This window comes from Rosa rugosa, chromosome 1, assembly GCF_958449725.1.
Source record: "Rosa rugosa chromosome 1, drRosRugo1.1, whole genome shotgun sequence".
In the NCBI taxonomy this organism is placed as follows: domain Eukaryota; kingdom Viridiplantae; phylum Streptophyta; class Magnoliopsida; order Rosales; family Rosaceae; genus Rosa; species Rosa rugosa.
Window position 1 is genome coordinate 67,015,521 of NC_084820.1, and position 20,979 is coordinate 67,036,499.

General features: G+C 39.1%; 5 protein-coding genes and 1 long non-coding RNA gene across 6 annotated transcripts; 5 read left to right on the top strand and 1 right to left on the bottom strand.

The window, feature by feature from the left end:
• Nucleotides 1-185: 185 nt before the first annotated feature.
• LOC133745576 (UDP-glycosyltransferase 83A1-like) lies at nucleotides 186-2,266 on the top strand. The gene is made up of 2 exons (XM_062173671.1): nucleotides 186-694; nucleotides 944-2,266. The coding sequence occupies exons 1-2, from the start codon at nucleotides 220-222 to the stop codon at nucleotides 1,819-1,821; spliced, it is 1,353 nt and encodes a 450-aa protein (XP_062029655.1). The 5' UTR covers nucleotides 186-219; the 3' UTR covers nucleotides 1,822-2,266.
• A 93-nt stretch (nucleotides 2,267-2,359) lies between these two features.
• LOC133745568 (UDP-glycosyltransferase 83A1-like) lies at nucleotides 2,360-4,417 on the top strand. The gene is made up of 2 exons (XM_062173659.1): nucleotides 2,360-3,132; nucleotides 3,436-4,417. The coding sequence occupies exons 1-2, from the start codon at nucleotides 2,649-2,651 to the stop codon at nucleotides 4,311-4,313; spliced, it is 1,362 nt and encodes a 453-aa protein (XP_062029643.1). The 5' UTR covers nucleotides 2,360-2,648; the 3' UTR covers nucleotides 4,314-4,417.
• Nucleotides 4,418-5,444: 1,027 nt separating this feature from the next.
• On the top strand, nucleotides 5,445-7,568 carry LOC133745583 (UDP-glycosyltransferase 83A1-like). The gene is made up of 2 exons (XM_062173682.1): nucleotides 5,445-5,951; nucleotides 6,577-7,568. Exons 1-2 carry the CDS (start codon nucleotides 5,468-5,470, stop codon nucleotides 7,452-7,454), a joined length of 1,362 nt encoding a protein of 453 aa, XP_062029666.1. The 5' UTR covers nucleotides 5,445-5,467; the 3' UTR covers nucleotides 7,455-7,568.
• A 769-nt stretch (nucleotides 7,569-8,337) lies between these two features.
• LOC133745592 (uncharacterized) lies at nucleotides 8,338-10,948 on the bottom strand. Its single transcript, XR_009863678.1, has 3 exons — nucleotides 10,349-10,948; nucleotides 9,598-9,673; nucleotides 8,338-8,672 (listed from the first exon to the last, which is right to left on the bottom strand). It is a non-coding gene; the product is annotated as an uncharacterized LOC133745592 (long non-coding RNA).
• Nucleotides 10,949-11,601: 653 nt separating this feature from the next.
• LOC133745600 (UDP-glycosyltransferase 83A1-like) lies at nucleotides 11,602-13,776 on the top strand. Its single transcript, XM_062173700.1, has 2 exons — nucleotides 11,602-12,149; nucleotides 12,534-13,776. Exons 1-2 carry the CDS (start codon nucleotides 11,663-11,665, stop codon nucleotides 13,409-13,411), a joined length of 1,365 nt encoding a protein of 454 aa, XP_062029684.1. The 5' UTR covers nucleotides 11,602-11,662; the 3' UTR covers nucleotides 13,412-13,776.
• Nucleotides 13,777-14,327: 551 nt separating this feature from the next.
• Nucleotides 14,328-16,288, top strand: LOC133745607 (UDP-glycosyltransferase 83A1-like). The gene is made up of 2 exons (XM_062173713.1): nucleotides 14,328-14,912; nucleotides 15,282-16,288. The coding sequence occupies exons 1-2, from the start codon at nucleotides 14,426-14,428 to the stop codon at nucleotides 16,157-16,159; spliced, it is 1,365 nt and encodes a 454-aa protein (XP_062029697.1). The 5' UTR covers nucleotides 14,328-14,425; the 3' UTR covers nucleotides 16,160-16,288.
• Nucleotides 16,289-20,979: the final 4,691 nt, after the last annotated feature.

Genomic DNA, 20,979 nt, shown 5'->3' on the forward strand with positions numbered 1-20,979 from the left:
AAATCCAAGGAGACAGAGCACCATAAAACTAGTTAAGTACAAAGGCATATAAACCAGAGCAAGACAACAACAAAGTAGAGGACATACTTGTGACTAGGATTATTAAGATTCCACTCTTCATATTCCAACTCATTGCAAGCACATAGAGACAGAAACTCCCCATAAAAGTGACTCAAACTATTGTACTTTGAAAACAAGCAAAAAACAATACAAAGAAGAATGGTCAATCCTCATGTTTTGGTGGTACCTTATCCAGCACAAGGCCATGTAATTCCTTTGCTTGAGCTTTCAAGATGCCTAGTTGAACATGGTGTCAAGGTTACATTCGTAAATACCGAGCACGTTCATATGCAAATGAAAGAAGCAATGGCAATGGAGGAAGATACAGGGAGTAAAATTCATCAGGTGTTTATCACTGTTGGTTCGGAAGATGGGAAATACTCATCAGGGAAGTTGACTGAAGCAATTTTGAGGGTCTTGCCCCGAAAATTGGAGGAGCTTATTGAAGATATTAATGGATCAAATGGCGAGAGTATTACATGTGTTCTTGTTGATCAGACTCTTGGATGGGCCCTGGAAATCGCGGAGAAGAAGGCGATTAAGCGAGCTGCCTTCTGCCCAGCTGCAGCTGCACTCTTGGTACTTGGGTTAAGCATCCCAAAGCTGATTGATGATGGAGTTATCGACAATGAAGGTGAGCAATACATAACATTCTATGACTAGCAAAAGAAACTACTTTGCATGTAGCAAATACAGGTAGCTGTTATTGGAAAGCATTCCACAATTTACATTCTAAACTTAGTACTTCATTCTTTCCACACACTCAAAATAAGTAGAAAATGACTTTCTAGGACTGCAAATAACAATGACAATATTGTAGTAGATAATAGCTTGTGGCAGCTCTTACCAGCCCAACTTCAATTTTATGATTTTTTCTTTTCAGGAACTCCCACAAAGAAACAAGTGATTAAGCTATCACCAGATATGCCTGCCATGAACACGCAGGAGTTTGCGTGGGCATGCCTCGGACACAAGGCTATGCAGAAAAATGTGTTTGAGCTTATGCTCAGAAACAACAAATCAAGGAAATCAGCAGAGTGGTTACTTTGCAACTCGTCCTATGACCTTGAGCCTGCAGCATTTACCATGACTCCACACATTCTACCAATAGGTCCACTTTTGGCAAGCAATCGGCTCAAACTAGACTTTGCAGGAGAAGACTCTTGCTTGACTTGGCTTGATCAACAAGCAACACAGTCTGTAGTGTATGTTGCTTTTGGTAGCTTAGCAGTTTTTAATCCAATACAGTTCAAAGAATTGGCCCTGGGGCTAGAACTCTCCAATAGACCATTCTTGTGGGTGGTGAGACCTGATATGATGCACGCTGAAAATGAAGCCTACCTGAAAGAATTCAATGACAGGGTAGCTACTCAAGGACTGATAGTAGCTTGGGCACCTCAACAGAGGGTTCTGTCCCATCGCTCCATCGCTTGTTTTGTGAGCCATTGTGGTTGGAATTCAATCATGGAAGGTTTAGGATATGGAGTCCCTTTCTTATGCTGGCCTTACTTTGCTGATCAATTTCTTAATCGAACCTACATTTCAGAGATTTGGAAGGTTGGTTTGGGGTTTGAAAGAGATGAAAGTGGTATCATAACAAGCAGAGAAATCAAAAATAAGGTGGAGCAGCTGCTAGGAAATGGGGAAATAAAAGCAAGGGCTTTGGATATCAAGAAACTGGTTATGGATGGCATCAAAGAAGGCGGTGGCTCAAACAAGAATTTCAAGGATTTTGTTGAATGGATAAAGGGATTGGTATAAGTTCTTCCATCTCTTGGATGTCACATTGAATTATCTATGTAAATGGAAAATCGATAAGCAAATAAAGCTCTAGATTTGGAGATAATACCCATCTCAAGTTCAACTACTGCTACGCTTGTACGTATTTGAATTGTTAACATGGTTTGAGACACAGTTATTTTCGGAATAAAGGCTGATACCTCTGCTGGTGATTGAAGTTTCAAAATTCATTTGCTTAATCTGAGTCTCTGACATCATCTAACTTAAACCAAACTTTTGGCACCTATGATCATTTTCGGTGGTCAATCAAATTGGTATTGAATTATTGTTGGTAGCCTGTGTGTTTTTGCCAAAAGGATTATAGTATATATCAAGCCGGTTGTTGCTACAAGAATAGTGAATATGCACATCTTCAATACTTCCACAAGGAATAATACAAGGCGTCAAGGCGAGGATATTAAAGCCAGTACACAGAAAGCATCAACAAGACAACTGGCAAAAAAATACTCAATAAGAAAGGGTGTTTCTTAATATCCTCGCCTTGTTGGCAAAAAAATACTCAATAAGAAAGGGTGTCGCTTTAGTTTCTTTGCTGGGTACATTTAGAAACACCCATAAGAAATGGACAAAGGTATAGTGATCTGAAAAGCAAAGAAACAAAAAGGTTGATATATACATGCAATGATATCCCAAAGTTTGAGCTTCAAATAAGGCCAATGCTCATGAAGACAATATCCACAGTATAACATTTACTAATCTGAATCCAAAGCTCCTTCTATATATGTTGTGATTAACAAACTATACTAGAGCACATCTACAAGAGGAAAAAAGGACAATCAAGAACAAATATGAGCAAGCCACATATTTTAGTTATTCCTTACCCAGCACAAGGTCATGTAATTCCCTTGATGGAGTTATCACAGTGCTTAATAAATCATGGCTTCAAAGTCACATTCGTGAATACGGATCATACTCACGAGCGAGTCATGAATGCCGTAGCTGATGAAACTCATAGAGGAGATGATCAGCTTCATCTGGTTTCAATTCCAGATGGGTTAGAACCATGGGAGGACAGGAATGAGCTGGGTCAGTTATGTGAAGCAATATACCGAGTGATGCCTGGGAAGTTGGAGGAGCTCATAGAGAAGATCAATGGAGGGGAAGATGACAAAATAACTTGTGTCATTGCTGATTTCAGTATCGGGTGGGCTCTGGAAGTGGCAGGGAAAATGAATATCAAAAGTGTTGCCTTTTTTCCTGCGGCAGCTGCAGTTTTGGCTTTGAATTTTTCTATTCCACAGTTAATACATGAAGGAATCATTAATAGTGATGGTAAGTAATTCCTCTATACAACAGGGTAAACAACTAAACACCGAACAAATGTACTAATTAAAACATATTCAATTTGCACATATCAAATGTTTGACCTCTATGAACCACATTTAATTTTTGCAAAGCAACCTGATGTGTACTAATATAAACACATCATGATTGAACACATGCACTTGGTAAGTCTAACAATATGGATAAAAGATAGCAGATTACTCATTATGACGTTACAACACCTGCTCCTGCATGTTTAAGTTCTGCTATTATCCTCATTCCTCAAATTTCTATATTCATTACTTTGGGCAGGAACTGTATCAAAAGGCCAAGTGATTCACTTGGCACCAAACATGCCCATCATGAAGACCGAAGACATGCCGTGGTTATGCTTTGATGGCTTAGCCACTCAGAAAATTATATTTCAAGTCGGACAAAGAAACAACAAAGCTGCGAAACTGGCAGGCTGGGTTATTTGCAACTCAGCATTTGACCTCGAACCAGCAGCATTTGCCTTGGCACCCGAGATTTTACCAATAGGCCCTCTTTTGGCAAGCAGCCGGCTTGGAAAAACAGCAGGCAACTTCTGGCCAACGGATTCCACTTGCTTGGATTGGCTCGATCAACAACCTCCCTGCTCAGTCATCTATGTTGCATTTGGAAGCTTCACAGTTTTTGATCAAACCCAGTTCCAAGAATTGGCTTTAGGTCTTGAACTGTCCAATAGGCCATTCCTGTGGGTTGTGAGGCCAGACATCTCTGAAAGTACTCCCTATCCAGAAGGATACCAAGAACGAGTAGGTTCTAAGGGAATGATGGTGGGATGGGCACCCCAACAGAAGGTTCTATCCCATCCTTCAATTGCTTGCTTCCTAAGTCACTGTGGTTGGAACTCTACCATGGAAGGTGTAAGCAATGGGCTTCCTTTCTTGTGCTGGCCATATTTTGCTGACCAGCTCTTTAACGAGGGCTACATTTGCGATGTTTGGGAGGTGGGATTGAGGTTTGATAAGAATAAGAGTGGAATCATCCCGAAAGGAGAAATCAAGAACAAGGTGGAACAACTTCTTGGAGACGAAAATTATAGAGCAAGGGCTTCTAAACTCAAGGAAATGGCCATCACTAATGTCGAAGAAGGAGGCCAATCTAACAAGATCTTCAAGAATTTAATTGAATGGATAAAGTCGTAGAGGCAAGTTCATACTTCATAGTATTTTCTTTTATACGAAAGGCAGAGAAGTTCCAACAGAAAACACTTTGCCCAGGAAATGTAATAATTCGTATAACATTTTCTTAAATATATCCCTATATTGAAATTCTAAAATTGGTATTTGCCAAAAAATCTGAACAAACAAGGGTAAGGTTGTTAGATTGAATCTGAGCATCATCATAGACATTCACGATTCTTCATCAGAAGAACTCAATCCTCTGGTAAACATGAAACTTACAGAAGGTTAATAGTATTTGGACTTCAAGTGTGTGGTATTAAGTTGAAACAGGACATGAACTGTTAATAAACAGAAGCAAATCAAAATAAGAACAGATCCATGAAGAACAATAGGCATTGTTTAACAAAAACATATAACAGCTAACCCACTTTTAAGAAAGTTTTTCTTTTATCTAAAATTATCGTGCACTCGTACGTAGCTGCAGCTTAGTGCAGTTGGTAGTTAGTAGTTACCCTTCTCTGTTCAACTCCTAGCTAGCCTGTCCCCCAATCTTCACAAGAAATAATAATAATTAAAAAAAAAAAACAGAAGAATAAAAGAGTAGTACTTTGAAATAACCAACCAAAAACAATAACAATCCATATATAATTAAGATGTGTTTAATCACATATACATTGGACCTAATATGGTGATTTCACAATCTCAATGCCAATTTAACTTCCGGCACCTATGATCACTCTCAAACTCTCAATGGCCGGTTGATTCAGTTTATGTGCCTTGTAGATAAAAGAGTATTCTTTAGAGGAATTATTGACATCATCAAGCCCTATGAAAATCTTTCAAATTTTCGATCCGGCTGGTAAACAAAAGTATAAAACAACCGAGTGATGAAACTAAAGCCCTTCACTGAAAGTATCAATCAAACAACAGAATAAACCAGAAGGGGGAATGAGCTCGATAAGAAATAGACAAAGGTAATGACTAATTTGAATAGCAAAGAGACAAAGTGGTTGATTCCCAAAATGAGTTCCTAATAACACCAATGCCATGAAGACAAAACCTACAATAAGAGACCTCCTAAACCGAGGCTCGAAGCTCCTATATAGTATGGCCGAGAAACTACATTAATTACAAATCATCTGAAGTAAAAAAAAAAAAAAACAATCAAGGTAAAAATGTGCAAGCCACATATTATAGCCATTCCTTACCCAGCTCAAGGCCATGTAATTCCCTTGATGGAGTTATCACAGTGCTTAGTGAATGAAGGCTTCAAAGTCACATTTGTGAACACAGATTTTAACCACAAGCGAGTCATGAATTCCTTGGCAGCTGAAACTCATAAAAGGGATGATCAGATTCGTCTGGTTTCAATTCCGGATGGCTTAGAACCATGGGAGGACAGAAATGAGCTAGGGCAGCTATGTGAAGCAATACTTAGAGTCATGCCTGGGAAGTTGGAGGAGCTCATAGAGAAGATCAAGGAAGAAGAAGGTGATAAAGTTGCCTGTATCATTGCTGATGAGAGTAACGGATGGGCTCTGGAAGTAGCAGAGAAAATGCAAATAAAGAAAGTTGCCTTCTGGCCTGCGTCAGCTGCACTTTTGACACTGGAGTTTTGTATCCCAAAATTAATTCAAGAAGGAATCATTGATGATGATGGTGAGTTATTCGACTGTCACGTACTTGTCAATATCATATGCAACACTGCTGTGCAATATTTTAGTCGTGTGCCATAATTTCATCATTGGTAAAACATGATTTATAGGAGTTGCTTCAAGTGACGCACTGTAAAAATGTCGACCCGAAATTTTTTTTTTTTTTTTCTCAGTTTTTTGTCTATGAAAAATAATTTTTAAAGAATGGAGAGTTTATATTTTTGAGTTCTGTCAATTCTAAATTGTTTAAAAGAGCTCATAAATCGCGGGAGAAGATTTTGATGAGAAAAAAAAATATAGTCGACAGTTTTAGATGAAAAATCATGGTCTCAAACATTGGTTCCTACTGGTTAGATGTCGTATATATATGCTTTTCCACATATTCGAGTAGCACTGCCACACTCACAAGTTTTAAGTAATTTTCTTTTTCTGGCTAGAAACTGGAAAACTAAGAAAATGCAAATAGTCTCCTTAGTTTCGAGAACTTTTAATTAAATGATGCGCAGATAAGTAAGATATCTGTAGGTAACATTTAAAAACAGAGCAGATAACACTTGAAATGTTAACTGACCTGCAGTTCTTGAGTTATGCTTTTATACTTATATTTTATGATCTTCCACTTTGGTCAGGATCCGCATTAAAAAGCCAGATGATCAACTTAGCACCAAACATGCCCACCATGAAAACTGAAGAGTTGACTTGGTTAACCATTGGTGACATAACCACTCAGAAAATTATATTCCAAGTTATGCTAAGTAGCAACAAGACTGTAAAATTGGCTGACTGGGTTGTATGCAACTCAGCATTCGACCTAGAACCAGGAGCATTCACCTTGGCACCACAGATTTTACCAATAGGCCCGCTTTTGGCAAGCAATCGCCTCGACAATTCAGCAGGAAACTTCTGGCCACCAGACTCAACTTGCTTAGAATGGCTTGATCAACAAGCTCCTTGTTCAGTCATCTATGTTGCTTTTGGAAGCTTCACAATTTTTGATCAAACCCAGTTCCAAGAATTGGCTTTGGCTCTCGAACTGTCCAATAGGCCATTCCTGTGGGTTGTGAGGCCAGACATCTCTGAAACTACTCCCTACCCAGAAGGATATGAAGAAAGAGTAGGGTCTAAAGGGTTGATGGTGGGATGGGCCCCACAACAGAAGGTTCTATCTCATCCTTCAATTGCTTGCTTCCTAAGCCACTGTGGTTGGAACTCTACCTTGGAAGGTCTAAGCAATGGGGTTCCTTTCTTGTGTTGGCCATACTTCGCGGACCAGTTCCTTGATGAGAGTTACATTTGTGATGTTTGGAAGGTGGGATTGAAGTTTGATAAGAATGAGAGTGGGATCATTCCTAGAGGAGAAATTAACAACAAGGTGGAACAACTTCTTGGCGACGAAAATTTCAGAGCCAGGGCTTCAAAACTCAAGGAAATGGCCATGACTAGTGTCAAAGAAGGTGGCCAGTCTAACAAGATATTTAAGAATTTCATTGAATGGATGAAATCATAGACTCCCATGAGCAAATTGGAAGATCCCAAAAAGAAATTCTTCCAAGTAAATGTGATGTGTATTACATTTACATTGCTCCCACAGCAAATCCTAAACATTTATTTGCCGAAAACATTACTTGAAGTTAATAAAGGCAAGGATAAGTTTTCAGCTCCTGGGAAGATGTGAGTTAAGCAAATCAGGAAACGTAAAATAATTGCAAACAGACTCAAATCAAAATTACAGCAGATGAAGTACAAGATGTATTTTAATTAACAAATTAAGTTCCCTATAATATCAAGTACTTGTTGAAGAGATCTTCCTCACATTGGAAAAATGACAAATAAAATATAACTTATAAGTGGGTGGATCTCACCCAATTGTACCGAGGCCTTTTGTAATTAAAACCCAACACCTATCGGGTGGTTAATTAAGTTGGGACAGTATCGGTACAATGGTGGGCCACGGGCCACGTTTGTCGCTGTTTAACATGGTATCAGAGCGGGTCCTTCTCCAATTGCGTCTCCACGTAGGCACGTATCATGAGCCCAAATTGGGGTTCCTTGTATTGCCATCGAAATTACCAAGTGTCCAATGTGGGTCTTGGATTGTATTGACCAAGTCTCCGATATGAGACTTTAGGGTTAGGTTGGATTAATTAATTTCACGTGCAGACCTAGAGTTAGGTTGCACGTGAGGTAGCGTGTTGAAGAGGAAAGCATGCAGTGGCTCCTGTTGTGAAGAAACGGTCTCAACTCTCAAGTTCATATCTTTGTGCCCCAAACTTCACAAGTAATAGGGGAGAGAAGCCACCCAGTTACTCCAGAAAGAACCAGCCAAGCATAAGAATGCACCATATATAAGACGTTTCCAATTTCATATATATTCAGCTTAAAATGACAAGTTTACAATCTCATTGTCAATCAAAGTTTTGGCACCTAGGAATATTACTCTGTCACGCCCCGAATTTTGAATAATCAATTCAAATCCGAAACATGAATAATAACAATTACAATTAACGTCCTGAATTTTTTTCTCACAAACAACCACACTTCACACCTCTCAATATTACAATAAATCAAATCCTCAAGTTATTTATTACAACACACTCTCACCAAATCAAATTGTAAGGCTCAATGAGCTTAACTCACCTCACTATTACAAATGCTGTAAAACTATAACAAATACTCTAACCCGCTCGATCACCGCCCTGATTCTCCTGACCTGCAGGATTACCCGCTACACCGTTTGAATAGTGTACCGGGATTGCAACAATACAAACCCGGTAAGCTTTTTGCAAAGCTCGTATGAGTAAATGAAAGGATTGCACGATTTAAAGTAACACAATCAACTCAAGCACATTTTAATTTTGTTTTGCATAAGAATTGAAGTGTACAACGTCACTTCAAGCATCAATCAACTCACATCTCATCATGACTACTCAATAATAAACAACTTCTTACTCAATATATACTCACAGGCTTATGATTTATTTATATAAATCATCCCATGCAGTATATTATACTTACAGGCTTATGATTAATTATATTAATCACCCCATTCAGTATATCATACTTACAGGCTTATGATTAATTATATTAATCACCCCATTCAGTATGTCATGTCATACCCAAGGGCATATGATAACTCGTTTATCCCCCAAGCAGTATGACGGCAGACAGACTAGAGCTCTAACTGTATCGTAAAGTGTCACCTGGGCCAAGGTTCACCTTACGAATGACTGCTTTTCTCAATTCACTCGACTCTTCATTTAATTCATCTCAACGACTCAACTATCGCACTTTACTCAATTACCCATTATCATAGACAACACAACATCTAAGATAAATCACATATTCCAAGGGTAATGCTCAAAATATAACTCAGTAAATCACACCATCCAATATATATTCCACGTAAATATATATATACGTAGTCACCCACACAAGAGTGACCACTAATACCAACTATAGTTCACATGCAATAAAATCTAGAAATTCATTTTTATAGTTTAAATACATTTTACTTACCTATGGACCGTAGTCGATCAAGTCCATATAATTTAAAACAAATATTTATTTTAGTAAAACAATTTCCACAATTTCTCAATTAAATAAAATCACCGAATTTCGGTTCGTGAATGAACCATGTGCGATTTACTCACCTCGATATTCCCGCTGCGTCTTCAATTCAACACAATACACACCGAAATCGTTCACCCAAGGGAGACCGTCAATCACCTAATCACACATGACCTTAACTTAGCCAATAGCTCAAAAACATACTCAAACGACAATCCAACGGTCGGATCGAAATTAAATGATGATCCAACGGTCGGATCCTCACGGATCGCCTTTAGGATCACCCCCCAAAAATCATCACGAAGATCCAACGGTCAGATCTTCCTGAATCGTCCTTACTAACATCTTCACAAATTTATACAAAAATCCGACGGACGGATTCTCACGAATCGCCTCCCTAATCACCGTTTTGCATTTATACGAAGATCCAACGGTCGGATCTTCGCCCATGACCACACAAAGCCACTGGGACAGTCATAAGATCATCGTATCAAAACTATAAGTCCATCTGACGGTCCTAACTTCACATATCACAAATCTAACGATCGAAATCGATCGAAACTTAAAAATTCATAACTTCATCATACGATATCCAAAAATTATGAATTATATATGCAAACGATCGTATCGACACGTAGAACACAAAAATGGACAGAAACTGTCCTTGGGGTGTCCGGAGGTCGCCGGAAACCACCATCACAGTGGCGGCACCGCCACCCATCCAAAGTCAAAATTAGACAAAACTCCCAACATCAAAGTCCTTCAACTCAACTCCAATTTCACTTTTCATAACTACACCAAAGTCAGATTATAAGCCAAAAAGTAGAATTTTACCTCGCAAGTTTTGAAACCCGAAGAACCCTAGTTTCCCAAATCTTCAAAATTCGATCACCCCGGATTAAATCGCTGCAAGCCTTCTTGGGGATAGCTTCTACTTCCTCTGGGCTAGAAAAGCCCTCAAAGAACTCGAGCTATAGTGGCCGGAGCTGGGAGAACCAAGGTGGCGAAGGAAGACGATTTCCAGCTCGGCTGTGCGGCTTCTCGGTCTTCTAGCGGCCACCACGATGGTTATCTCAAGTCGATGTCTTCTGGAAAGTTGTAGAAAACTTCACGGTGAGAAAAATTGCTTTTGGAATCAGGTCGATCGGAGGCCTGTAGAGGAAGATATGGCCAGACAAAGTAGAGCCCAGAAAAAGTGGGGAAGAGCGATTTCGTCTCCGACGAGGCTCTCTTCTCGACCTTGTAGAGCCTCATACAGCTCGTATTTCACTTCGATTTCTTCTACAAACTCGTAAAGGGGGTCGAGACCAGAAAAACCCACTTTGTTTCACATCAATCGGTGGCCGGATGAGGAAGAACGAAGGTGACGAAGGGAGGGGGTCGCGGCTGGGCTCGGGAGAGAAATGGGGAGAAATTTCTGGAGTTCCAGAAATTCTGTCCTCATTTGCAATATTCGGATTTTTTTTTTCATATTTATAGAAAATCCCAATTTTCAAATATTCGTAACTTATTCATACGAACTCCGAATATTACGTTCCATATGTCCACGAACTCGTATCGACGCGCTCTACAACTTTCATGAAGGAAGTTTTCCCAATTTCCCAATGTATAAAAAGTCAACTCCTTTGACCCCCCTAAAACGTTCAGTTTTCAAAATAAAATCGTTCGAACTAATTCCACACTCCTCTAAGCTTCGTACTCGTGTCCACGACCACGAAATCATTTCCAAAACGTCATCGGAAATTAACTTGAATTTTTCGGGTATTACATACTCTCACTGGCCAATCAGATTGTAAAAGAGAATCCAGAATTCTTGCAAGACCTGCAGTGTTTTGTGATTAAATGCCGTTCCCCTAGTTATAGGACAAACGTATAATACAACAGAGCGGATGATTGGAATGAAAGCCGTCTCACTGAAAGCATATGAACTGAAGAAAAGAGACAATGACCTCTGACAAATTAAGGTAATGAATTACCTGAAAAACAATTACAAAATGGTTGATCCCCAACTTTAAGATTCAAATAAGACCAATGCCCATGAAGACGACACAATAGATGCCTCCTCCAAGCTTCTTCTATATATGTCTTGGTTAAGAAACTACTTTACCCTACATCTCAAACTGAAAAATAGAGAAACGCAGAACAAAAATGAGCAAGCCACATATCCTAGCTTTTGCATATCCGGCACAAGGCCATGTATTGCCCTTGATGGAGTTCTCACAGTCCTTGGCAAAACATGGCTTCAGAGTCACATTTGTGCACACAGAATATAATCACAAGCGAGTCATTAATTCCATGGTTAATGAAAGTCACATAGTGGATGATCATATTCATCTGGTTTCAATTCCAGATGGGCTAGAACCCGGGGAGGACAAGAATTCGATACGTTTGTTAACTGAAGCAATACAAGAATTCATGTCCCACAAGTTGGAGGAGCTCATAGAGAAAATCAATAAAGAGGAAGGAGAAAAAATCAGTTGCCTAATTGCTGATGAGAGTTGTGGATGGGCACTGGAAGTTGCAAGAAAAATGAAGATTGCGAAAGTGGTTGCCTTTTGGCCTGCAGCAGCTGCAACTTTGGTGTTGAAATTGTGTATCCCAAAGTTAATTCATGAAGGAATCATAGACAATGATGGTAAGATATTCCCTCCACGACTAATTAACTTTTACCAGATTCGGTTCTTAATTTAGGATTAATCAAATTCACTCTTTAAACTATACAACAGGTAGGCAATTAAGCACAAAGACAAGAGTAAAACATTGTAATGTTAAACAACTTTTTGTGTATCCTCACCCAATTTTGTCACACACATTATATATATAGCAGATAACACACTAGAGACTCAGATCTTGTGCCCAATATCGTTTTGGACATAAATAATAAACAGAAAATGTTTTTTTTAACTGCATAAAGTTATGATTCTGAACATAACCACAAAAAAGAACAGTTCAGATCTTATATCCAAGTGTATGTTTAATTGTTTATTACCATAATCGATCATTCAGTTTTGGAATGCAGGAACTGTATTAAAAAACCAGATGGTTCAGTTGGCATCAAATATGCCCATCATTAAATCTACAAACTTTGTGTGGGATTGTATGGGTGATTCAACTGCTCAGAGAATAATCTTCAAATTTATGAATAGAAGCAACAAGAATCTGAAATTGGTAGATTGGCTTGTTTGCAACTCAATATACGAACTCGAGCCAGCAGCATTCACTGTAGAGCCACGGATAGTACCAATAGGACCACTTTTAGCTAGCAGCCGCCTTGGCAACTCAGCAGGCAGCTTGTGGCCACAAGACTCAACTTGCTTACAGTGGTTGGATGAACAACCACCCTGCTCAGTCATCTATGTTGCATTTGGAAGCTTCACACTTTTTGATCAAACCCAATTCCAAGAACTGGCTTTGGCTCTTGAATTGTCCAATAGGCCATTCCTCTGGGTTGTGAGGCCAGACATCTCTGAAGGTACTCGCTACCCAGAAGGATATGAAGAAAGAGTAGGCTCTCAAGGGTTGATGGTGGGATGGGCCCCACAACAGAATGTTCTTTCCCATCCTTCGGTTGCTTGCTTCCTAAGTCACTGTGGGTGGAACTCTACAATGGAAGGTGTAAGCAACGGGGTTCCTTTCTTGTGCTGGCCATACTTTGCAGACCAGTTCATTAACGAGACCTACATATGTGATGTTTGGAAAGTGGGAGTGAGGTTTGATAAGAACAAGAGTGGGATCGTCACGAAAGGAGAAATCAAGGACAAGGTGGAACAGCTTCTTGGAGATGAAAATTATAAAGCAAGGGCTTCCAAACTCAAGGAAATGGCCGTGACTAATATCAAAGAAGGTGGCCAATCGAGCATGAACTTTAAGAATTTCTTTGAATGGATGCAGTCATAGACGCATAGGCGAATTGTCTATAGAATGAATGGAAATTAATATGCAATCATGGAGAATCTTAGTTTGCTAAGTAAATATATGTGATCTATGAAACACTGCTATCACATCAAATCCTAAAATACTTATTCACATAAAATATTCCAAAAAAATTAAAGGCAAGGCTAGCTGTTAAATCAAATCTAAATTTCATAAGCATCTGCAGCTCTTCAGAAGATGTGATCTGAATCAAGGAAATCAGGAAACTTACAGAAGGAAAATATTAATGGGACTTCACAGCTAATGGTAAAAACTGGACTAAAATCATTAACAAACAGATCTTTATCACAATTGCAATTAATAGATGAAGAACAATAGGCATTTTAGTTAACAAAGTACTTTTGATCCCTAAATTATTTTGTTAAAAAAGGTTATGAAAATTTAGGCCATCGAAGAAAAGGTCTCAATTTCTGAATTTTGTCCGCCAACTAAACTTCATATAAGTGATAGGGAAAAAAATAATGCCTATTAGTTATTCTAGAAAGAAGCCAAGCAGAAGAATGCACCAGATAAAAGTGTGTCCAGTTTCACATACATAATACACTGAGCTTAAAAAAATGGCAATATAATAACCATCTCACTGTAAGCTATGATCACTCACACTGGCCATTTAGATTGAAGCTGGTGTAAGCTACAGAAAAATAATAATAATAATCCACAATTCTATAGGCTGACTCATTGAAACTGAAATCTTCCACTAGCTTTAGGACAATAATACAAAGCAGATGAGCAATGATTGAAACTATAGGCTGACTCACTGAAACTGAAAGCATATCAACAGAACAACAGAATAGGCCAAAAGAGTCAACGAACTTCACAATAAACTAATGGATAAATTAAGGTAATGTATAACCTGGAAAACAAAGAGACAACATCTACAGTAATGCCTCCTCAACCATTGCCCCGTGCTCCTTCTATATATGACCTGGTTGAGAAATTAACATCTGAAACTGCAAAACAGAAAAATAAAGAGAAAAAATGAGCAAGCCACATATTATAGCTATTCCTTTCCCGGCACAAGGCCATGTAATGCCCTTGATGGAGTTCTCGCAGTGCTTAGCACGTCATGGCTTCAAAGTCACATTTGTGAACACAGAACATATTCACAAGCAAATTGTGAATGCAATATCCGATGAAAGTCATATAAGGAATGATCATGTTCATCTGGTTTCAATTCCAGATGGGTTAGAATCCCAAGAGGAAAGGAATGGGCCAGGGCTGCTATCCAAAGCAATACAAGCAATCATGCACCAGAATTTGGAGGATCTCATAGAGAAGATCAACAAAGAGGAAAGTGCAAAAATCACTTGTCTCATAGCTGATGAGAGTTGTGGGTGGGCTCTGGAAGTGGCACAAAAATTGAAGATTGCGAGGGTGGTTGCCTTTTGGCCTGCAGCAGCTGCAACTTTGGTATTGAACTTTTGTATCCCAAAATTAATTCATGAAGGAATCATTGACGATGATGGTAAGTTATTCATACCGTCAACTTGTGAGAATCATGCAACCCTGCTATGCATGTCATTTATTAATTAGTATAGCAAGTTTTTAATTTAGGATTGATCAAACTCACTCATCAAGTGATCAAACCATACAATAGTATAGGCAGAAAGGCACATGACAAGACTATAACAGACTTTTTGTGATTATCCTCAGTTACTCACCCAATTTTCTCATACATACACAAAAGATAGCAGACAAAACTGTCAGACTGGATCTTCTGCTGATATCATTTTGGACATAAGCACAATATCAGCACAGAAAATACTATAAAAAAATGTTATAGTACAAAAGTTCCAATATATTCTGACCATGATCATTCAATTTTGGCATGCAGGAACTGTATTGAAAAGCCAGATGGTTCAGTTGGCACCAAAAATGCCCATGATTAAATCTACAAACTTTGTGTGGGCGTGTGCAGGAAATTCAAGCACTCAGAAAATCCTATTCCAATTTATGGAAAGAACCAACAAGAATGCAAAATTGGTAGACTGGCTTGTTTGCAACTCAGCATACGAAATGGAGCCAGCAGCATTCGCTTTGGAACCACAGATATTACCAATAGGCCCGCTTTTGGCTAGCAGCCGCCTTGGCCACTCAGCAGGCAGCTTGTGGCCAACAGACTCAACTTGCCTAAATTGGTTGGATAAAAAACCACCTTGCTCAGTGATCTATGTTGCATTTGGCAGCACAGCAGTTTTCAATCAAACCCAATTCCAAGAACTGGCTTTAGCTCTTGAGTTGTCTAATAGGCCATTCCTCTGGGTTGTGAGACCAGATACCAGTGATAACATTCCCCACCCTGAAGGATATCAAGACAGAGTAGGATCTAATGGGCTAATGGTGAGCTGGGCCCCACAACAGAACGTTCTGGCCCATCCTTCAATTGCTTGCTTCCTAAGTCATTGTGGGTGGAACTCTACCATGGAAGGTGTCAGCAATGGGGTTCCTTTCTTGTGCTGGCCATACTTTGCTGACCAGTTCATCAATGAGAGCTACATTTGCGATGTTTGGGAGGTCGGATTGGGGTTTGATAAGAATGAAAGTGGGATCATTACTCAAGGAGAAATCAAGAACAAAATCGAGCACTTGCTTGGTGATAAAGACTTCAAAGCAAGGGCTTCCAAACTCAAGGAAATGGCCATGACAACTGTCAAAGAAGGAGGCCAATCTAACAAGATATTGAAGAATTTTATTGAATGGATTAAGTCATAGACTGCTGGCAAAGGGAAGATACAACAAATAACCTTTACCAAGTTATTTATGTAACATTACTTGCCACATTAAATCCTACAATATTTTGTTGCTAAGAAAAATCAAACAACTGAGTTCAATGCTGTTTGATGGAATACAATTATCATACTTCAGTAAAACTCAAAACCTTCATTGTAGACTTGTAGTGGTAAAAATATTTAGACTACATTTCACAGGAAGTGATCTGAGGTAAGGAACGTAAACAAAAAACTTACATATCTGGATAAAACACAAAGTGAACAAGAATTCTTAATAGTTAACGGACGAAAATAAATTAAAGATACAACAAAAGAAGAACAATAGGCATTATGATTAACAAAAAGATCTACCAGTTGTACCAATTTTTACAAAGTAATTCTGTTACCGGCCTTAAATTATCAAGTACGTACTAGTAGCTGCAGGCCTGCAGCATATGGCACAGCACAGTTTGGTAGTCGATCTCTCAATAGTCTAAATTCTTGTTCCAAAACTTCACAAGTAATTAATATGAAATTACCCTGGAATGAACCAGTCACACATAAGAATTAATGCACCACATGTAACTATGTAAGATGTGTACAATTACATATACATATTCAGCAGAATAGGACAGTTTGCCATCTAAATGTAAATCAAACTTCTGGTACCTCGTTGGCCATCCAGATTGTTGATGTAATTGATCGATGCTAGCATCGTTAGAGTTATGTATTTTGTGTCAAAAAAAAAAAAGTGTATTAATTTCAAAAAAATTAGGATCAAGAAAATAGTATATATTTAATTTAATGTGTTCAATACTCCCACAAGGAATGAAATGTAGTTCCACTGGTTATAGAACAAAAGTATAAAACAAGGCGATGAAACTAAAGCCAATTCACTGAAAGCATCAACAGAGAATAAGCCAAAAGAGGAAACAGACTCGATAATCGATATATATGTACATGTTGTAAAACGAACATAAAATTGTTTTAGAAAATGGAGAGAGCTTTGCTTCAAAGAACTTGAGAGAGAGAGAGAGAGAGAGAGAGTTTTGATGCAGGGAGGAAGAGTAGTATTTTCTGCTAAAATGGATTACATATAGGGAAAGAGTGTAGGAACATGTAGCCTAAAGTCCTCCCTAAAACAAGGGAGACTTTAGCCTTAAAACATGGACCTTAAAACATGGAAAATGTAATCCTATAACAACATCATGATTACCCTATATCTATTTACATGGTATAGCCATTTATAGTATACTACAATTATACTACAACACAATTTACATAATATAGCCATAATAGTTTACAACACTCCCCCTTGGATATTTCATGTCAATAGTGTTGCCTAGGCTGTGCGCTTTTAAGTTGCCTCGTCAAAAACCTTACCAAGTAATAAAAACCCTGTGGGAAAAAAAAACAACCTTGGTCGAAGGAGAAAAAGAGCACAACGCGCATGAGTGTGGAGTAGCAATATCATAGCTTCGGAGATAAGTGGAGTCTTCTTATCAGCATCATAAGTAGGTAGTATGTCTACGAGAGGGATGCATTTAGATTTGCTACACCAAAACCTTGCCCGGTAAACCCAGTGGGAAAAACCCGTGGTCGAAGGGAAAAGATGAGCAAATGCATATATATTGAATCAAAACATCTTCAGGATGTAGTATAAGTGGGGCGACCATGCTAAAGATATGCCTCGTTAAAACCTTGCCAGGTAATAAAAACCCAGTGGGACAAAATAACCCTGGACGAAGGACAAAAGAGTACACGATGGTCAAGTGGGTATGCTTCTAGATACTCCCCCTGATTCAACTCCCCCTGAAAATTACATGTTAGGTAATTCAGATAATTTACGTAGACCAATACCTTGTACATGCTTCTAGAATGTAGACTTTGGTAGTGACTTAGTGAAGAGGTCTGCACGATTGTCTTCAGATCGAATCTGCTTGACTTTAATTTTCTGATGCTCCTATTGTTGCTGATTGAAGAAGAACTTTGGTGCAATATGTTTGGTGTTGTCTCCTTTGATGAAACCCGTCTTCATTTGCTTGATGCAAGCAGCATTATCCTCGTGGATAGTGGTTGGTTCATCAATGGTGGAATGCAGCCCACATGTGCTTTGTGATGGCTCTCAACCATATACATTCACATACTGCTTCGTGAAAAGCTAGAATCTCAACATGATTCAAAGAGATAGCAACAAGGGTCTGTTTTGTAGACCTCCAAGAAATTGCAGTATTCCCAATGGCAAAGACATAACCAGTTTGGGAACGCGCCTTGTGTGGGTCTGATAGATAGCCTGCATCAGCATATCCAACAAGGCGAGCATCATTCTGAGGATCAAGGGGGTTTGATCCATTTCTTGATGCATAGGGATAAAATAAGCCCATATCAATCGTACCTCTAAGATAACGAAAAATATCTTTTATACCATTCCAGTGGCGGCGTGTTGGTGCAGAGCTATATCTAGCTAACAAGTTCACATCGAATGGGATGTCCTGTCTAGGGCATTGAGCCAAGTACAATAATGCGCCTATTGCACTTAGATATGGGACTTCTGGCACCAATATCTCTTCGTTATCACCAGTAGAACAATACGGTTCTCTCTAGACTTCGGACGACCATGAGTGTGCTTGCTTTTATCCTGATTAAAGCATATTAACATCTTCTGGATGTAATTTGGTTGATGGACCAAAATTTCATCTGCACTTTGCTCGGGCTCCAGGTCGAGACAATAATTTGTTCTCCCAAGGGCTTTCATCTCAAATTCCGACTTCAGGTGCTTTGCAGTTTCCTTGATCTCTTCAGGAATATCAATCAAATTCATATCTTTGACATAGACCGCCATAATTGCAAACCCGGAATTTGTTTCCTTAATAAACACGCATAGGCGTAGTTTATTATTCACATATCCCATCCCGATCAAATATTCACTTAGACGGTTATACCACTTCCGTCTAGATTGTTTTAATTCATAAAGTGAACACCTCAAAACTAATGGAGAACACGTTCCGTGGTCTAGAACTATTTGCATTGGGTACCTTAAGTCCTTCAGGAACTTTCAGGTATATCTCTGTATTATGATCCCCCTAGAGATAAGTTATGACCACATTCATAAGCTGCATATTCAGTTTTTCGGAAACTACCAAATTGATAAGGTAGTGGAACGTTATGACGTTCATTACGGGAGAATACGCCTCCTCGTAATCAATCACAGGGCGTTGAGAAAATTCTTGCGCCACTAGACGAGCTTTGTGTATCACAATCTCATTTTTCTCATTACGCTTCCTTATAAATACCCATTTAAATTCTACAGGTTTAACATGGGGAGGTGTAGGAACAACAGGTCCAAAACACCTTTCTCTTTGTCAAGGAATCTAATTTGACCTAGATTGCTTATTTCCTTTTTGGCCAGTCATTTCTTCGTTAACATTCATCAACGGAGCAAGGTTCGATTTCATCTCTTGTTTTAGTTTCGGTGGCCACCGCAAATACAAACACATCATCGATGATAATCTCATTCCAATTCCAAATCTCACAAAGTTTACCGAGATTTCTCTATTCTCGGGAGTGGGTTCAAATGTTGGAGCGTCCCCCAACGTCGTCTCTTCTAGGACGGACCCATAATCCGGATTTATCTCGTGAGATGAATCAGTTTGAGATTGCGATGTCAAGAAGATTCATTTGTGCCGAGTTTACCCTCTTCTGGGGATAAGAATCTTTCGAACCTAATGGTCTACCTCACTTCTGGGCAGGGACATATGACTGGTTAGCCGCTATGGTCGTACCTCGTCCATCTGGGATGACATGTCATACGGGGACGTCTATCCTTACAGGCATATTTGCAGCAGGTATATGTGATCTGGTCACTTTAGCTAGATCAGAGAAAGCGTCTGGCATATTTTGGGCTATACTTTGTAGATCTAGAATTCTCCGCACTTCACTATCGCATTGTGCGGTTCGGGGATCGAGATGAGACATAGTGGGGACATTCCACGTCAATTCACGTCGTTCATCAGGAACGGTAACGTTCTTATCTCCCCCTAACGGCGGGAAGATTGTCTCATCAAAGTGACAATCTGTAAACTCTCCGGCATTATCAAGTCTTATGGACTTTATGGGATAATCCGAGTGGTGAGCCACAATTTCATGATCTGGGCGAGAGTTTAGCAAAAGCAGCATTTTCTTGTGGACAATAGTGTAACATGTGATCACTTTGTCGATACATCAACCACAACCATGAAATATTTAAATTGTCCGCATGGTGGTTGGAAAGGTCCACAAATTTTCCTTGCATTCTGTGCAGAAAAATGGTGTGTGTATATACTAGTCTTTGCACATGACGGTCTAGAGTTTAACATTCCTAACGAGCAAGTTTGGCGTAATGTGTTACTAAACACAGGACCCTTATTCAGAAGGGGATGCCCGTGTGATAAGTTGAGGATACGGTGCATCATACTTTGACCTGGGTGTCCCAAATGGTCATGCCATAGCAAGTAGTTGCTCGAATTGGTTAGCTTCTGGCTAACAAATTTCAATTTCTCCAATATACGCTTCTGGCCGCACATTCAGAGGTTATGCAAAGATATTACACTCATTTTTCTTAGGGGTTTCAACGTGATAAATGTTGGTTCGAATATATATCCTTAATACTCAATAACGTTCTTCTGGAACGTGGAGATTATAAGGCTTCATTAATGGTAGGTTCAGTACCATTGGACAACATATAGTGGGTTTTGCCATAACCCTCTATCAGGTTGGATTGGCCTGATACGGTTGTCACAGAGGTATGAATAGACAATAAGTTTGAAAAATATCTCCGATCTGGGA

Bases quoted from the DNA above. Each gene is read 5' to 3' on its own strand.
- LOC133745583 (XM_062173682.1), top strand. From the start codon at position 5,468: ATGTGCAAGCCACATATTATAGCCATTCCTTACCCAGCTCAAGGCCAT. The intron at 5,952-6,576 runs GTGAGTTATTCG...CACTTTGGTCAG, and splicing joins AGGAATCATTGATGATGATG to GATCCGCATTAAAAAGCCAG.
- LOC133745600 (XM_062173700.1), top strand. From the start codon at position 11,663: ATGAGCAAGCCACATATCCTAGCTTTTGCATATCCGGCACAAGGCCAT. The intron at 12,150-12,533 runs GTAAGATATTCC...TTTGGAATGCAG, and splicing joins AGGAATCATAGACAATGATG to GAACTGTATTAAAAAACCAG.
- LOC133745568 (XM_062173659.1), top strand. From the start codon at position 2,649: ATGAGCAAGCCACATATTTTAGTTATTCCTTACCCAGCACAAGGTCAT. The intron at 3,133-3,435 runs GTAAGTAATTCC...TACTTTGGGCAG, and splicing joins AGGAATCATTAATAGTGATG to GAACTGTATCAAAAGGCCAA.
- LOC133745576 (XM_062173671.1), top strand. From the start codon at position 220: ATGGTCAATCCTCATGTTTTGGTGGTACCTTATCCAGCACAAGGCCAT. The intron at 695-943 runs GTGAGCAATACA...TTTTCTTTTCAG, and splicing joins TGGAGTTATCGACAATGAAG to GAACTCCCACAAAGAAACAA.
- LOC133745607 (XM_062173713.1), top strand. From the start codon at position 14,426: ATGAGCAAGCCACATATTATAGCTATTCCTTTCCCGGCACAAGGCCAT. The intron at 14,913-15,281 runs GTAAGTTATTCA...TTTGGCATGCAG, and splicing joins AGGAATCATTGACGATGATG to GAACTGTATTGAAAAGCCAG.